Source organism: Brachyhypopomus gauderio, unplaced genomic scaffold (genome assembly GCF_052324685.1).
Source record: "Brachyhypopomus gauderio isolate BG-103 unplaced genomic scaffold, BGAUD_0.2 sc56, whole genome shotgun sequence".
NCBI lineage: Eukaryota > Metazoa > Chordata > Actinopteri > Gymnotiformes > Hypopomidae > Brachyhypopomus > Brachyhypopomus gauderio.
In genome coordinates, this window is record NW_027506879.1 from 346,740 (window position 1) to 362,917 (window position 16,178).

A 16,178-nucleotide genomic window follows, 5' to 3' on the forward strand; every position below is an offset into this window, starting at 1 on the left:
CGTCCCCGGCCCAGGGAGACACTGCAAGCGAGAAGCAGTGTAGGCTGGTGGAGAGCTGGACTCATGGAAGTAATTTAGATTTCATAGGTGGGGGGGGGGGGGACGGACACACACACAAATGGCTTGAGAACTGGGGTGTGGAGTGTGGGGTGTGGAGTGGGGGATGGGCGACATGGTCCTAGCACTTCATTCATCGCTATTTAAATATTTGGGGTTTTTTAACCCCAATTTTTAAAAATTGCAGGGGACCAAACCGGCTTTTGAAAAAGTGGGGGGGACATGTCCCCCCTCCAAAGTTATGTCCGTGGCTGGACTGAAAGAGAAAGGAATGAATGAACTGAAAGGTGTGCAGGAGCACTAGAAACGGAGAGTGCGCAGAAGAGCAGCTAAGAACAGCTAAGAACAGCTAAGCAAAGGGCTCAGATGTCGAAGGATGCCTGTGAACACACTGTGTGTTTCGACCCCTTTTATACAAGGCTAGCCGTGTGCATTCTGATTGAAAAAATGAAACACACAAAACACAGCTACATATAAAATACCATTTTATTGCAATGAGCATTGAATTTGAAAAAATGTTTTAAACAGTGCTGGCTAATTGGTGTCATGTAAACATACCTTATTCACCACCAAAATATCACGCTTCTTTTACCCTTACATTACTTCCTTTGGAAAGTAATTAATGAGGAAATACATTTTATTTATAAAACACATATTTTCCAAAGTGCCATAGAATTGCTTCAAGCAACAGATATCCCTAAACATGCCTACTCTCAGCTGCTCTAACATATTAGGTAATATTAGGTATATTAAATATAACAATATTAAGTCCAATAGTATTGTGTTTATTTGAATATTAAAATGAGTATTAAATACTTAAGTATTAACAACATTATGTACTCAGAATATAATATTGGTTGCTGATGTATTCACAATATTACAAGGTATATCACAGAAATAGGTTATAAATATGTTTAATGCAAAAGCAGCATAATGTCTTTACTGACCTAATCCATTTTAGCATGCTTTAAAGAAGCAAAAATTCATAAAGTTACATCAGGCTGGGAAATTTCAACTCTATAAAAGGAATGATCTCTGTACTTATAATGAATGATGATGAATATGATAATGAATGTAAACTTTACAAAAGGAGTGGTCTCTGTACTTATAATGAATGTAAACTTTACAAAAGTAGTGGTATCTGTACTTATAACCTTGGATTGTCAAGTACACTACCATACAAAAAGAAAGGGGCCACTTTTAGGGCTCAGTGTGGCAGTGCAGAAAAAAATGATTCAGTCAAAGAGTTTAGCTCAAGAACACACCAAGGACAGCACATACTGAAATACAGTTGCTAAACAAAGTCGAAAGCTACATCACTGTTACGTTAATATAAGCTGGTAGCAAGCTTCCTACAGTGCGTTTAACACATGTATTCAAGTCAAAGGTGGGCCTTTAAGGTACAAGCAATTGCAGTACAAGCATTTTTGCACTGAACTGCACATCTTCCAGCGCTTAAATCAGGCTACTGCTACACTATACGTTAAAAGCCCCAGGGAACTTCACTGTGTGTGTTTTCCTTCTAATTACAGAAGGTCTTCCTCTTCTGGGAATACATTCTCCTCTTCTGAAGTTAAATTGGTGGTCCTAATGTTGTTCAAAGCTTATGTAAGATTTACCTACACATTAACCTTAACTGGATCGATGCTAAGCTATTTGTATTGGAGTTCATCCCATTTTTAACAATTCATGGATCTGGGAATTGGTTAGGGATTTTACCTGTAATGTTTCCCTTAAATCTTGACCAACAAACCTATTATAATGTTCATAGACAACAAGTCTGAAATTAAAGAAAAATGTATTTGTATTAGAGTGAAAGATATGTATTAGTGCTTTATATATTAGACCACCACACTAAGTTATTTTATGTGACGATGACTTTGTCTCTATGTTCTCTGGACAGGGGAGTATCTGTTGTTGAATGTTTTGAATTCAGAGGTTCCTGGTTACTCATTTCATACAGCATAGCGTCACACTTCCTGTCACTATTGTGGCTCTTCAGGATCTCTCTGCATATCCGTTTCCCAATAAGGTAGATCATCTCAAAGAAGCACATGAGGATGCAGAGTACGGAGGTGACCACCATGAACCACGTGAAGATGTTCTTCTCAGTGGGCCGAGAGACGTAGCAGTCCACCGTGTTAGGACAAGGCTCCAGAAAACACTTGATGAGACGAGGCAAGGTAAACCCGTTATAAATATAATAGAGAAGATAGAGAAACGCTGCGTCAAACCCGGCTTTGAAGAAGAGGCTGATGAGGTAAGTCCACCACAGCCCACCGATCTTCTTCCCTGGCATGGGGTAATCGTGTCGTTTTTTTTTTGTCTTTTCCTCCCTAAGTTTGACGTGAGCCACTACCATGAGAGATGGACAGGTGACAAAAATGAGCTGGAGGGCCCACAGGCGGATGTGGGAAATGGGGAAGATGCTGTCGTAGCAGACGGTGGCGCAGCCCGGCTGGTGTGTGTTGCAGTCCAGGCCTTTGTTTTCATCGTTCCACGCGTTCTGCACCGCCACGACAAACACCAGCAGCCTGAAGATGAACACCATGGACAGCCACATGCGGCCGAACATGGTGGAGTAATTATTCACCCCACTGATGAGGTTCTGAAGTCCCAGCCAGTTCATCCTCAGTCAGAGCCAGTTCTCTAAAACACAAACAGGTACCATAAATACTGAGATACTTACAAACACATACATGCTTGAACGGACCTCCTACAAAAACACTAGGAATAGAGTCTATAGTCAGAAAAACAGGACATCATAGCTTGGGTCAGATAGTCTCCTGACAATTAGTGTCATGAATTTGCACATCTAAATTTAAATTCAAACTCTAATGGGCTTTAGCTATTTCAATTTATGTGATAGTGATTATCTTTTTAATTAGTTACTGAAGAGTTTGTATTAGACCAAAGCGGTTGGGTGAGAGACCCTACCCCAGCAAAATGTTTCCCCATAAAGCTTAACCTGGATTGGGGAGCAGAACTACCCAGCAGAAACAACACCACTATGCGAGTTCACCACAGGTACTACATTTCCCATAATGACCCAGCATTTTTTCCAAACGCCAGAACAAGTTTATTTTTCTTTTAGCAGTTGAATGTGTACATTTATTGCTAACTACATTACATTGCACTACTCATAAAAAGTTAGGGTTATTTGTCTTTTGCGTGAAATTGATGCAAAATGTAAAAAATTCACGCTACAGTGATACATCATGAAAGCATTTAGGTAGAAGCTGTTACGGAACAGCTCCGGACCCTTCCCTGTGGGCGTGCCGTTACGTTGTCTGCGTGTCGTTATGTCCATGTTTGTACTTCCGTGGGTGTGGGTTGTCTGTGAGCGTGTTCGTTAGTTACACCTGTGCCTTGTCTCGAGGTCACGTGGGTCTGTGTAAATCACCTATTTAATGTGCGTTCGCGCAGTGTCGTGTGCTCGTCTTTGTCTAAAGTTCATGCCTGTGTGAGCAGTGCTTACACTGTCTGTGCTGGGCTTTCTGTTTCGTGTCCTAATAAATTATATGTTCCACTACGATCGTCGTTGTGCCTGCCTCCTCCACAACGCGTCACATAAAGACGAGCCGTAAGATGCCAGGGTACACCTCCACGCGCAAGAAGGGAAAGAAGAAGGCAAAGCGCCGTCACGTCTCTTCCCCTGCGTGTCGTCCCGAGGTGCAAGAACCGGAGATGCTGCGGGACCCGGTATGCGCGAGCCTGCTGCGCAAAGCCCAGGCGGCCCAGGATGAGAAAGGAGCGGAATGCTTCCGCCTGGCCGCCGCGAGGTTCTGGAGTGAGAGCCCCTACGCTCCAGCCCTGGCTCTCCCAGAGGAGGAATATGGGGAGCCCCTAGTGGTGGGTGTAGGCGCCATCGCCCTCACCCCTCCCGAACACGAGTCCGGGAGTGAAGACCCCGAAGAGGAGTCGGATGCGCCGCTGTACGTGAGCGTGGGCTCACTCGTCATGACAACCCCCGAGGATGAGTTCGGGAGCGGTGAGTCCGTGGAGGAGGGGAGTGAGGGCGAAGACAGCTGCCCTTCCCCCAAGTCTGCGGCTCCCCAGAAGTCGGACGAGGAAAAGCCTGAGGAAGAAGCGGACAGCCCCATCCCGTCGGTCCACCCGGCGTTCACCGAGTGCTCCGGTGAGAGGGAGGAGGAGGTCAGCCCTCCCCCTTCCGTTTACTCTGCTCCGACGGTGTACTACGGTGAGGGGGGGGAGGAAGCCCGTCCGCCCTCATCCGTCCGTTCGGATTCCGGTACGGAGGACGACGTCAGCCCTCCCCCTTCCATCTACACGGCACCTACCGTGTACTACGGGGAGGAAGATGACGTTAACCGCCCTCCGTCCCTTTGCTCTTCGCCGTCGGAGCCGGATAAAGAGAGCAAAGAGGACATGAGCGACGCTCGGTGCTCGGACGGCACCGTGCAGTCCGCAAAGGACTTTCCTCGGGGCACCTCAGAGGGAGGCAGTATGGACTGCTCCCGCTGCCCGATCCAGGAGGAGCCCATGTCGCTTGGCCGGAGCATCTCCGAGAGCGAGGAGGAGATGGAGACGTCAGGGGGCGAGGCGACTGCATCTCCAGGAGCGCGTAGGGGTCCTGGTGTAGCCAGCGGTCCGAGGTGGGTGCACCGAGCGCCCTTGGAGTCGCTGCGGACACCAGCCAGCGCGCGGCACAAAGTCAGGACTCCGGCCGCGCCCAGAAGGAGGGGCGAAGCTCCCCGAGGGAGACCACCGGGAGCACGGCCAGTGGGAGTCCCGAGCAGCGCAACGCGCGCGCGGAGTCGCAACCCTAAGAACGGAGGGACTCCGCCGCCGGTACCGCCCGCTGCGTCTGCGCCCCCAGGAGGGACCGCGCCTCCGCTTGCACCGTGGCAAGCAGCCGGAGCTACGCCATGGCTGCCAGTACCTATATGTTTGTCTATCCCCGTGTGTCTCCCTAATCTCCTTTTCCCATTCGTGCCTCTTGTGTTTCATGTTCCTGTGTGCGTGTTTGTGCTTGTGCCCGTGTTTAATGTTTTCTCCCCTGTGCCGTTACGTTGTCTGCGTGTCGTTATGTCCATGTTTGTACTTCCGTGGGTGTGAGTTGTCTGTGAGCGTGTTCGTTAGTTACACCTGTGCCTTGTCTCGAGGTCACGTGGGTCTGTGTAAATCACCTATTTAATGTGCGTTCGCGCAGTGTCGTGTGCTCGTCTTTGTCTAAAGTTCATGCCTGTGTGAGCAGTGCTTACACTGTCTGTGCTGGGCTTTCTGTTTCGTGTCCTAATAAATTATATGTTCCACTATGATCGTCGTTGTGCCTGCCTCCTCCACAACGCGTCACAGAAGCATGCAATGGTGATTTCCTCATCTCTAACAAGTTATGGAATCAAAAGCCAACAGCGGTATACCAGTTACTAAACCTCAACAAAACATGTCAACGTCTCAATAACGTGTCATGTGCCCTGTGTCGACTTATTGTCCACTGAGTCATGGCATCCCACTGGCATCCCACTCTTATTGATGGCAGCCCTCCGGTCATGGAGGTTCTGGGGTACAGAGTTATGAGCCTCTACACGGCGACTTAGCCGATTCCATAAGTTTTCAATTGGAATCAGGTCTGGAGAAGGTGCCACTCCATTTGAAGTACCCCAGTCTCCAGGAGCCGTTCCCTAATGATGTGGCCTCAATCAGCTGGAGCATTGTTAATTAGGCCTGTGTTGTTCATGCAGAGTCACAATGAGTGGATTAATTATGTTATTCAAGTAACACGGGCCTGTCACAAAGTGTAGGGCATTGACTAGACACACCTGCCCACACTGTAACACCATCACCACCACCAAAGGCTCGTCTGGTGACTACAGTGGCTGATGCGTAGTGCTCTCCTTGACGTCTCCAACATTGTTGGTGTCCATCATTTCTGCTCAATGTGAATCGACTTTCATCAGTGAACAGCACTGAGACCCACTGGTCCCTCGTCCAGCGTAAATGCCCTCAGGCCCATGCAAGACGATGACGCCTGTGCTCATGTGGTCAGGTGCCCTTGTGACCAACGGGCATCCACTTCTCTGCCTTTCTGTGACTCTTCCAGTCTCTCTGTATCTTTGTTGCAACCTGCTGATGACACTTTAAGCTCAGTGGCCACTTCCGTCTGAGAACATCCTATTTGAAGCCTCGCAATGGAGAGGTACTATTGATCAATAGTTAGGTGTCATCTTGATCTCATGATGTCAAAATGTGAACAGCATGATGAGGAGAACTGTTTAAACACCCATTCTAAACGAAACAGGAAATGTTTTGGTTGATTTGTGGATGAAACACCTGTTGTGTATTTTGATGTTAAGCTCCTTGTTAGAGGACTGTAAGTTAGACATGTGCATTCAAATGTTTAGAGAAGGTCACATTAAGTCCACCTGTAAAGGTTAGAGAGCATTTTAGGTTCATCCTGAAATTTCACCTAAATGGCAAATATCCCTAACTTATGATGAATAATGTATAACCATTTAACCTACAAAGCACACAAATTAGACCACCAAAACTACAGGAGTTAGCAAAGGCATTGGTTATATTAGCAGAAATAGGCACTACTAGCTAGACAACACAAGCTTGAAAATTGAGAAGTATAGTCAGCAATTTGTTTATTTTGTAAGCTTGCGTTATCTAGCGTGAACTGACGATGCAAAATACAATCTCATAGCCCACATATAGCTTTATGATTAAAATGAATTATTTCACATGTACATGTTTCAGTATTGTTACAATTATATTTAAATGTGCTTTTTCTCTTCACAAAACTGACAGAGCACGAAACAAGAGTGAGAAGAAAAAGCAGAACAGAGAGAGTGAAAGTGGATGCAGACCAGGTAGTGAGAAACAAGCAACTAAACAGGAAAACGAAGACAAATATAAACCACATAAACCATATCAACCATATAAACCATATCAACCATATAATCCATATCAGTCATATAATCCATATCAGCCATATCAACCACATGCCCCTCTGACTGACTGGGAGGGAGAGGTTGGGAGGATACAGACAGTCTAATGCCCTTGGATTAACATAATTTACCAATAGCATTTAGTGCAATACATGTTGAACATATGTTCGTGTATTCTCAATTAAAATAAAAAAGGACTAAAATGTCATCACATCTCTTATTTTAATCCTTGTTCCTTAGAAGTCATATCAGTTAGCATTCAATCAAACTTAATTATCTATTCTTATTGTGCTTACAATTACTTTTGAGAATCATGATCTAGTGATGTTTCTGGATGATGGCAGTCCCTAACCATTCATTACAGATTCATTTGAAGGCAGATTTGATACAGGAAACCTCTTATTATTCAGGGATTCTTAGCATGAACAGAAGAACAGAAAAACCTTTAATATGTTTAACATCTTCAATGTTTGGTGCCTTCAGTGTATATATATATATACATATATATATATATACATATATATAAATATGATATATATATATATATCATATTTACTAATAATGTTATCATTCAGCTTTTTTCCAAACTGAAAATAAACTTTGAGAAGTCCAATAAAATACCTGATACACAAACTCACAGGACCTGTAACCCCCCCCCCCACCCTCCACCCCAAACACATCAAACACTTACTACAACTCAATAAAACTCACATTCTCTCTGCTACTGTTACAAAGAAAAAGCTTACCATGCCACAAACCAAGAACAACGCTCGCGTTACAGCAGCACAGAGGCTAAATCCACAGAGAAATGCAGCCAAACCTGATCTTAGACTGAAAATGAATGATACGTCTTTGAAAAAAGCAAAAAGCAAAAACTAAACCGGCAGAACAAGTTCAGGTGTGGCAACATCTGACAGGCTGTGATGTCATTTAGTCCATAATGAGGAACTGAGAAGGCAAGTCTGTGTAAACTATGTTTATGTGGGAAATGCAGAGTGTGTGAGGAAAATACACCTTTAAAAAACCAGCATATGCCACTGTGTGTGAGGCTAGATCCTGTGGTAGTGGGCAGTCAGTGGTTGTGTCTGTTTTACATAGTGAGTAATGGAAACTGATAATCCATCAGTGACCGTAGAACCTTGATGCATAGATTGTGGTGCCTTCTTGTCAACATGTATTAGTAAAACTGAAACCATGTAAAACTGAAAATGAAACTATGTAAAGGCTAAACCAAACAAATTACATACCAAAAAGATAAAAGAACAGTAGTTATTTATTTCAGTACAGATTTGTCTATATTACAACAATGGCTACAGCTTTGTATATTATAGTTGCTGTAACAATTTGGTGCAATTGATATTTTAAGGTTCAGATTAAATGTTAATCTCTCATTTTAGAAATTATTTTTTACATTTGAAATCTCCCATTATTGGACATTGAACACACACACACACACACACACACACACACACATAGGTAAAGGTTAGTACAAAATGAGCCTGCTTCTATTTAGGTTTTGTAAAGACTACTAAAAGAATGTAGCATGCTTAAGCAGAGGACATATTTCAGAATATATATTCTTAATTATAAGTACGTGAGCAACTCAAACTGAAAATGTTACAGAACATTACAGTAATAATACAGTGACTGTAATTTTTTTTATAGTTTTAAAAATATATAATTATTCTAGATATGTTTCACTTACCAACTATATGACCTGTTACTGCTGCTGCACACGGATTCAAAAACTGAAACTATTCAATAGTCATGGATGGGTATTGCTAATGAAGCCTAAGGAAGAGATAATAAGCCTTGATAAGGATCAGTATGTAAGATTTAGTGGCATCTAGTGGTGAGGTTGCAGACTGCAACCACTAGAATACCCGGTCCCTCACCCCATCTGTCCATGTATGTACTAGACTCTATGGTGGCTCTCAGTTGCCAAGCTACTTCCAAAATGATGTCTTCATCTACGACTGTGAGTAACCATGTCAAGTGATGATAGATATTTAGAAATTGTATGTAGTTATTTAGTCAGCAAAGCCAGGTGTTAGCTGCCATGTAAGATAACTAACTAATATTCAGAACAGCACCCCCCGACCATCTAACAGATCTACTCAATCCAGTCTGCCCCCCCCCCCCCCCCCCCAGTTCACATGTAGCTGTAGAACCTCCAGTGTGTTAACTGCACATGGGTAAAAAGCTGAGGACAAATTTCGATTGAGGTGAAAATCACAATTGAGAAATAAGACACATTTACATGATAACACAAGGTAACATTAGTGGAGTAACGCTGAAAAAGCTGTTTCTCTGTGTTTAGTATGACTGCAACACAGCATTAGCTGTGTGTCATTTATTTCACCTGTTTACAGAGACAAGGACCAGAAGAAGGAGATGGAGGTTAGAGACCTGAGGTCCAATGTTTTTTACATTACATTTTTTTGGTAATAGCTTTCAGTAGCTGTAGGCTAAGTCTAGCACTTCAATATAACATGGCAAATGTATTCTCTGTAGAAACATACTGATGATACAGGCCAGACTGTTTGAAGAGGACATATTAACTACATAGAAATGAACAGCACATTCTAAGCTAATGAAAAACACTGATTTGTAGTTACAAGTGATGATACAATCACTGCAACATATGGTTTTGTATACTGTATTATTTTTCTGATGATAGATCCTCCTCTCTGGAAGAGATCTCCAGTTCCTGGTGCCTCACTAGAGTCACAAAAATAATCAAGGACCCCCGTCCCGATCAACGTTTGTTCAACCTCCTGCCCTCTGGCAGTAAGCACACCCCTGTTATGAGCCAGACCAACAGGCTCAAGAACATTTTCTTACCCCTGGGACATCAGAACATTAAAACTTCAAAGAAACACAAGTCTGTGTAGTGGGCCAGTAATTATTGGAAAGGTTTACAAAAAGGATTCATGTGCTTCGTCTTTTTCGGTCCTGTAATTTTGTTTGCAAAAAACAAAAAAATATAACATGAACACCACAGTTCCCACGCTTGCCGGTAGATGGAGCCATTGTTTGAGCTGTATGTTACGACGATGCTGTAATTATACATTTTTTAAACGAATACTGAAAGTTGGGCCTTGGTCCATTTTTTGTCTGCTTACGTCCATATAATCTCTGAACCATTGTCTCTTGGCATTCACTGTAACTAACATATAACGTTGTTAGACAAAACTGTGGAACTCTAGCTAAATCTTTATGTGGATGAACATGACATAAATGACAGAGATCATAGGTGCTTTAAAGTTTGACCACGGAGGAACTGTGATGGTTGCTGCCCCTCACCCCTGCCTCTCACCCTGCCCCTCACCCCTGCCTCTCACCCCTGCCCCTCACCCTGCACCTCACCCTGCCTCTCACCCCTCCCTCTCACCCTGCCCCTCACTCCTGCCTCTCACCCCTCCCTCTCACCCTGCCCCTCACCCCTGCCTCTCACCCCTGCCCCTCACCCTGCCTCTCACCCTGCACCTCACCCTGCCTCTCACCCTGCCCCTCACCCCTCCCTCTCACCCCTGCCCCCTCACCCCTCCCTCTCACCCCTGCCTCTCACCCCTCCCTCTCACCCCTGCCTCTCACCCCTCCCTCTCACCCTGCCCCTCACAGCTGTCAGGAACCATGTCGAAGGCCCGAGGCGGCACAGCAGCAGATAACGGTGCTGGACAGTAACAGCGCAGCGCGGCGGTGTCGACGTGCGTCTCCTCTGTGTACGTAGCCGCAGGTGTCCGTGTTAACGGCCACATCTATCGGGGGAACATTAGATTCATATCAGACCGTAACCGTAACCTGGGTAAGCGAGAGCCCCGTCGAGGGGGTAAAGCTAACGCGACTATGGCGAGTAGTGCAGTCCCGGTACGGGCTAGTCGGCTGAGACGGCCTCGGTTATCACACACCAGTCCGGGACACCGTTAGCCGAGTGGCTAATTACCGTTAATAACGGGAGTGTGTCCGTGTTATTACCGTTAATAACGGGAGTGTGGCTAATACTGCGTGTGGTGTTGTGTAAAGGTGGCTAAGCTAACTGAGCTCATGTTGGTGTTGTGTAAAGGTGGCTAAGCTAACTGAGCTATCGTTGGTGTTGTGTAAAGGTGGCTAAGCTAACTGAGCTCATGTTGGTGTTGTGTAAAGGTGGCTAAGCTAACTGAGCTCTCGTTGGTGTTGTGTAAAGGTGGCTAAGCTAACTGAGCTCTCGTTGGTGTTGTGTAAAGGTAGCTAAGCTAATTGAGCTCTCGTTGGTGTTGTGTAAAGGTGGCTAAGCTAACTGAGCTCTCGTTGGTGTTGTGTAAAGGTGGCTAAGCTAACTGAGCTCATGTTGGTGTTGTGTAAAGGTGGCTAAGCTAACTGAGCTCATGTTGGTGTTGTGTAAAGGTGGCTAAGCTAACTGAGGTCATGTTGGTGTTGTGTAAAGGTGGCTAAGCTAACTGAGCTCATGTTGGTGTTGTGTAAAGGTGGCTAAGCTAACTGAGCTCATGTTGGTGTTGTGTAAAGGTGGCTAAGCTAACTGAGCTCACGTTGGTGTTGTGTAAAGGTGACTAAGCTAACTGAGCTCTCGTTGGTGTTGTGTAAAGTTGGCTAAGCTAACTGAGCTCTCGTTGGTGTTGTGTAAAGGTGGCTAAGCTAACTGAGCTCTCGTTGGTGTTGTGTAAAGGTGGCTAAGCTAACTGAGCTCTCGTTGGTGTTGTGTAAAGGTGGCTAAGCTAACTGAGCTCTCGTTGGTGTTGTGTAAAGGTGGCTAAGCTAACTGAGCTATCGTTGGTGTTGTGTAAAGGTAGCTAAGCTAACTGAGCTCTCGTTGGTGTTGTGTAAAGTTGGCTAAGCTAACTGAGCTCTCGTTGGTGTTGTGTAAAGGTGGCTAAGCTAACTGAGCTCTCGTTGGTGTTGTGTAAAGGTGGCTAAGCTAACTGAGCTCTCGTTGGTGTTGTGTAAAGGTGGCTAAGCTAACTGAGCTCTCGTTGGTGTTGTGTAAAGGTGGCTAAGCTAACTGAGCTATCGTTGGTGTTGTGTAAAGGTAGCTAAGCTAACTGAGCTCTCGTTGGTGTTGTGTAAAGGTGGCTAAGCTAACTGAGCTCTTGTTGGTGTTGTGTAAAGGTGGCTAAGCTAACTGAGCTCTCGTTGGTGTTGTGTAAAGGTGGCTAAGCTAACTGAGCTCTCGTTGGTGTTGTGTAAAGGTGGCTAAGCTAACTGAGCTCTCATTAGTGTTGTGTAAAGGTGGCTAAGCTAACGGGCCGCCTGTTTTCCCCTCAGGTGCCGAGCAGAGACGGTGCCGGATGGTGAGGATAGAATGCGGAGTTCTCGACTCTTCTTTACAAGCACTGAAAGTAGGTGCAACATGTAGCTAGCTATGGTCCCGAAACTATGAGTTCAATTAAATATCTTGACATTTAGATCTGTAACTAAATATGTGTAGGTAGTTGTCAGTGAAGATCAGTACCAGTACAATGCTCTGACCCAAAAGTGATGCTAGAGTTTATTCATAACTGTGATTACATAAGATGTATAGTGGATTTCAATTGGAGCTTATTTTAGCATTAAAAGAGCTTGGACCTGCTTGGAATATATATGTTGTACTATCTTTGGGTCCCTAATCTACATTTCTTTTCTGCTGTCTGTTGAAACGTAGGCTGCACATTTATGGCGTTTGTGAACGTGAGTGGAGGCTTCTGCCAGGCACAGCACCTGGTCATTGTGGACAAGTGAAAAGGTGGCTTGCCACATGAAGATTACACCCCAGCACTGCTATCTTACATTTCGAACTTTGGGGGGAGGCTGTATTTGCCCAAAGTTCAAGTGTATGAGTCAGTTTGAGCCAACTCTTCCCCCCCCCCCTCTTTGAGCGCCAACAGTTTATCATTCTTCTCCTGAATGGGGTAACTAGATAATTGATGGGTATAAGTAAATGTAGTCCCTTTTTTCTTATTAGCTTTTTAATACAGGAGTAGTGAATCGTTCCTTATCGATTTTTGCATTTTAAGTATAAATTGGTGGTTTTCCCAAGATTCCATACATTTTTTGGTACACCTTGGAAGATTTTTTTAAAGCTCCTTCCACGTGTCAAGATGAACCGTCCTGCACCTGTTGAAATCACCTATGAGTGCATGAGGTTCCTGATTACACACAACCCCACCAACTCACAGCTGATCAAGTTCACAGAGGTAAGGCATATCCACACCACTTTGGGTCATGCCAAGTCTGCAGTACAGGTTGAATGAGGGCGGCTCAATCCTTTATCTGTACTTTCCAGGAGCTGAAAACGTTTGGGGTGCAGACACTGGTTAGGGTGTGTGAAGCCACCTATGACAAGGCACCAGTGGAAAATGAAGGAATTGAAGTTTTGGTAAGAAAACGTGCACATGTGGTGATGTTGGCATAAGAAGGTCACATATTGTTGAATAATAAATGTCACGTTTGTTTAATATGGGAAGTTCTTCAATAAATCTGTTGTCATTTTTCTGTAAGGATTGGCCTTTTGGTGATGGCTGCTCCCCTCCTGATCAAATTGTGGATGACTGGCTGAACTTACTGAGAAGTAAATTTAAAGATGAACCAGGTTGTTGCATAGCAGTTCATTGTGTTGCAGGACTGGGTCGGTAAGTACTTCCAAAATACTGTCCAGTTGCTAACAAATGTGTGAGGACCAATTGCAGGAAGAGTGACTTGGCGTTTGTTCTGTGTTTAAACATAAGTGTATCTCCTGCTGTAAACAAGAATTCATGGTCTATCTAGCTTTGTTACAAAGGACACCAGAAATTTAATACATGGCAATCATTAAATGTTAATTAAATATCTGATTATAAATAATGATGTAGTAAATGTACTAATGTACTTCATATGTATATGTTCCTGTTTCTGTGCAGAGCTCCTGTGTTGGTGGCCATAGCCTTGATTGAGTGTGGGATGATGTATGAAGATGCAGTTCAGTGTATTCGTCAGTAAGTCATATCGTACTAAACTGTGCTGAGACTGACGGTAATAGTGTCGGCCAGAGCTGGTTTTCCTCTTTTACCTGAATCAGCTTTTGTGAGCCTGTAATCTTCTGTTGTTTCCTTGTAGAAAGAGGCGTGGGGCCTTCAACTCCAAACAGCTTACGTACCTTGAGAAATACAAGCCCAAGATGCGCCTGCGTTTCAGAGATGCCAACGGTCAAAACTGCTGCATGCAGTAGACAGACAGCTGGCCAAAGCAGAGCTCCACCTTGTTGTTGTTGTTGTTGTTGTTGTTTTTCTGAGATCGTGCCACACAAACTAGTCACTATTCTTCCTACCAGCATCTGCACCTCCCTCCACTGTTGATGGAATGGTTACTGAATCATAACCATATTACCAATCATGTGGACGTAGAGAAACCCTCATTTTAAACTTAAAAACTTATTTAGTACAGCAGGAGCTTTAACCTGTGTCTGGAACAAATGGCCCCCAAAAAAATAGCAGTTCAAAGTTGGCAATTTGTGGTCCGATGCCATGATGTGTGTGTGTGAGTGTGTGTGTGTGTGTGTGTGTGTGTGTGTGTGTGTGTGTGTGTGTGTGTGTGTGTGTGTGTGTGTGTGTGTGCTCCGTGCGTCCTGCCATGATGTGTGTGTGTGTCTGTGTGTGTGTGTGTGTGTGTGTGTGTGTGTGGGCTCCGTGCGTCCTGCCATGATGTGTGTGTGTGTGTGCTCCGTGTGTCCTGCTCATGGGTGAGGAGTGGCACTCCACAGTAGCTGTCTGTCTAGTGCAGTGAGGGAACCTTACATATCACACTTCAGCACAGACGTGTATGTTTTGAGGAACGGTTAAGTGATTGGATTCAGTCCAATATCGTCCTGATAAACATGCTGACTGATAAGTGACCAAATTGAAATAAAGATATAAATGATCAGGTTGTCCTTTCTGTCTATGTAGTCTGTGTGCATGATGTAATTCTAAAATGTTAAGAATGGGTTTCCATTAGAAATTCATTTTAGAAAAAAAAAAACTTAAATTTTTTTTTTCAAAAGGTACAACTTTTTTGAACAAATTATAAAATGTTTTTACACTTGTGTGTGTATAAATGTAGGACTTCTGATGGGCATCTTTTCCAAAACACCCTGCTTCTATGGAAACTTCTACAATTTATTGTTTATAAAATTATTTAATTATAATGTTTTCGTTCTTTTTAAACTCAATATATACACTAGTGTGTCCATGAAAAATGACTAATTATCTCTTCCTTCATACCTAGTCATTTGCTGACCACTGACGGCAATTGTCTGGATATTATTGTGTAGCATGATCAATCCTGCAGTGATATGTAACATAAACAGTTCTGAAGGAATCTCATGGCCATGCAACTACACACCATCACTGTGTTTTGTGTCCTGCCACCCCAAACTATCAATATCAGTCAGCAGTAGTGAGATACACCTATAAAATATACTCATCATGAGCTAGGTAACTGGGTGCTACAAACATTTTTATATTAAAAGGATGTATATTGTCATGAAGTTCTTAAACGTTCCCTGTTTCGACCAATAACCTCTTGGTAGTGGTTTCTTATCTCGACCACAAGACGGTGCAGTTCATTAGAAGTGATTTCTGCTGTTGCCACCGCTCAAACGTGCGCACATGACTGGACCGGGCTGTTCCGACCTGCATGACCCACTTCGTTGTCCTACCACGTCCACAGGAATAAACCAGGGAATCTAAACCACGCGTCTAGGAAATAATAATAATAATACTTTCTAATTCAGTTTCAAACCCGATCTGTCTACTAGCCAGGCGGACTGGAAGCTCTCGAGTGTCCTGCTCGACACCATCACTTTGGTTAAGATGATGCCGGTAAGTTTGCTGCTTGTTTCTCAGCTGCCAGATCTGAGAGGAGAAAGACGGTTCAGACTGTCCATGTTGGGTCCGTTCAGTGTTTCCGTTCCGTGGTTGTGAAGATCTGAGATGGTTTTGGTAAGGTGCAGCAGCGGGATTAATGTACGTTTAGATGTTTTGATCTGGTTTATACGAACATTAAACACCCACTCTGTAGGTCACCTTCACTCTGCAGAAATAGGTGAGCGGTTCGGGAGAACGACAGCAATATGTTATAAATAAGGTTTCCTGAGAGATTTCAATAACCTCTACGTTAGAATGTAAATTATTAAAACCGTATTTGCAAACATGGTACAAACTGTTCGCTACCTTCAGAGTTTAGAGATCCGGATCTGTCGGCTCTCTCAGCCTCATG

General features: G+C 44.0%; 3 protein-coding genes across 6 annotated transcripts in view; 2 read left to right on the plus strand and 1 right to left on the minus strand.

Moving 5' to 3' along the window:
• Positions 1–593: 593 nt before the first annotated feature.
• LOC143488856 (gap junction beta-7 protein-like) lies at positions 594–8,725 on the minus strand. Of its 3 annotated transcripts, none has more exons than XM_076987805.1 (2): positions 8,677–8,725; positions 594–2,706 (listed from the first exon to the last, which is right to left on the minus strand). In XM_076987805.1, exon 2 carries the CDS (start codon positions 2,684–2,686, stop codon positions 1,922–1,924), a length of 765 nt encoding a protein of 254 aa, XP_076843920.1. In that variant the 5' UTR covers positions 2,687–2,706; positions 8,677–8,725; the 3' UTR covers positions 594–1,921. The 3 variants fall into 3 exon arrangements, with proteins under 3 accessions (XP_076843920.1, XP_076843919.1, XP_076843921.1); XM_076987804.1 differs by lacking the exon at positions 8,677–8,725 and adding an exon at positions 7,718–8,007; XM_076987806.1 differs by lacking the exon at positions 8,677–8,725 and adding an exon at positions 5,841–5,913.
• Positions 8,726–10,430: 1,705 nt separating this feature from the next.
• On the plus strand, positions 10,431–14,841 carry LOC143488852 (protein tyrosine phosphatase type IVA 2-like). Of its 2 annotated transcripts, none has more exons than XM_076987799.1 (7): positions 10,431–10,779; positions 12,234–12,307; positions 12,610–13,141; positions 13,231–13,323; positions 13,446–13,576; positions 13,844–13,918; positions 14,040–14,841. In XM_076987799.1, exons 3-7 carry the CDS (start codon positions 13,046–13,048, stop codon positions 14,149–14,151), a joined length of 507 nt encoding a protein of 168 aa, XP_076843914.1. In that variant the 5' UTR covers positions 10,431–10,779; positions 12,234–12,307; positions 12,610–13,045; the 3' UTR covers positions 14,152–14,841. The 2 variants fall into 2 exon arrangements, with proteins under 2 accessions (XP_076843914.1, XP_076843913.1); XM_076987798.1 differs by having other exon boundaries at positions 10,431–10,696.
• A 718-nt stretch (positions 14,842–15,559) lies between these two features.
• The window catches only part of LOC143488830 (apoptosis-stimulating of p53 protein 1-like), a 36,623-nt gene continuing 36,004 nt past the window's right edge, over positions 15,560–16,178 (plus strand). The window contains exon 1 of the mRNA XM_076987763.1: positions 15,560–15,781. Coding sequence (XP_076843878.1) covers positions 15,773–15,781 — 9 coding nt within the window. The 5' untranslated portion in view covers positions 15,560–15,772. The remainder of the gene's footprint in view (positions 15,782–16,178) is intronic.

Coding starts and splice junctions, on each gene's coding strand:
- LOC143488852 (XM_076987799.1), top strand. CDS start 13,046: ATGAACCGTCCTGCACCTGTTGAAATCACCTATGAGTGCATGAGGTTC. Junction 13,577..13,843: donor TGTGTTGCAGGACTGGGTCG/GTAAGTACTTCC, acceptor GTTTCTGTGCAG/AGCTCCTGTGTTGGTGGCCA. Junction 13,919..14,039: donor GCAGTTCAGTGTATTCGTCA/GTAAGTCATATC, acceptor GTTTCCTTGTAG/AAAGAGGCGTGGGGCCTTCA.
- LOC143488856 (XM_076987805.1), bottom strand. CDS start 2,686: ATGAACTGGCTGGGACTTCAGAACCTCATCAGTGGGGTGAATAATTAC.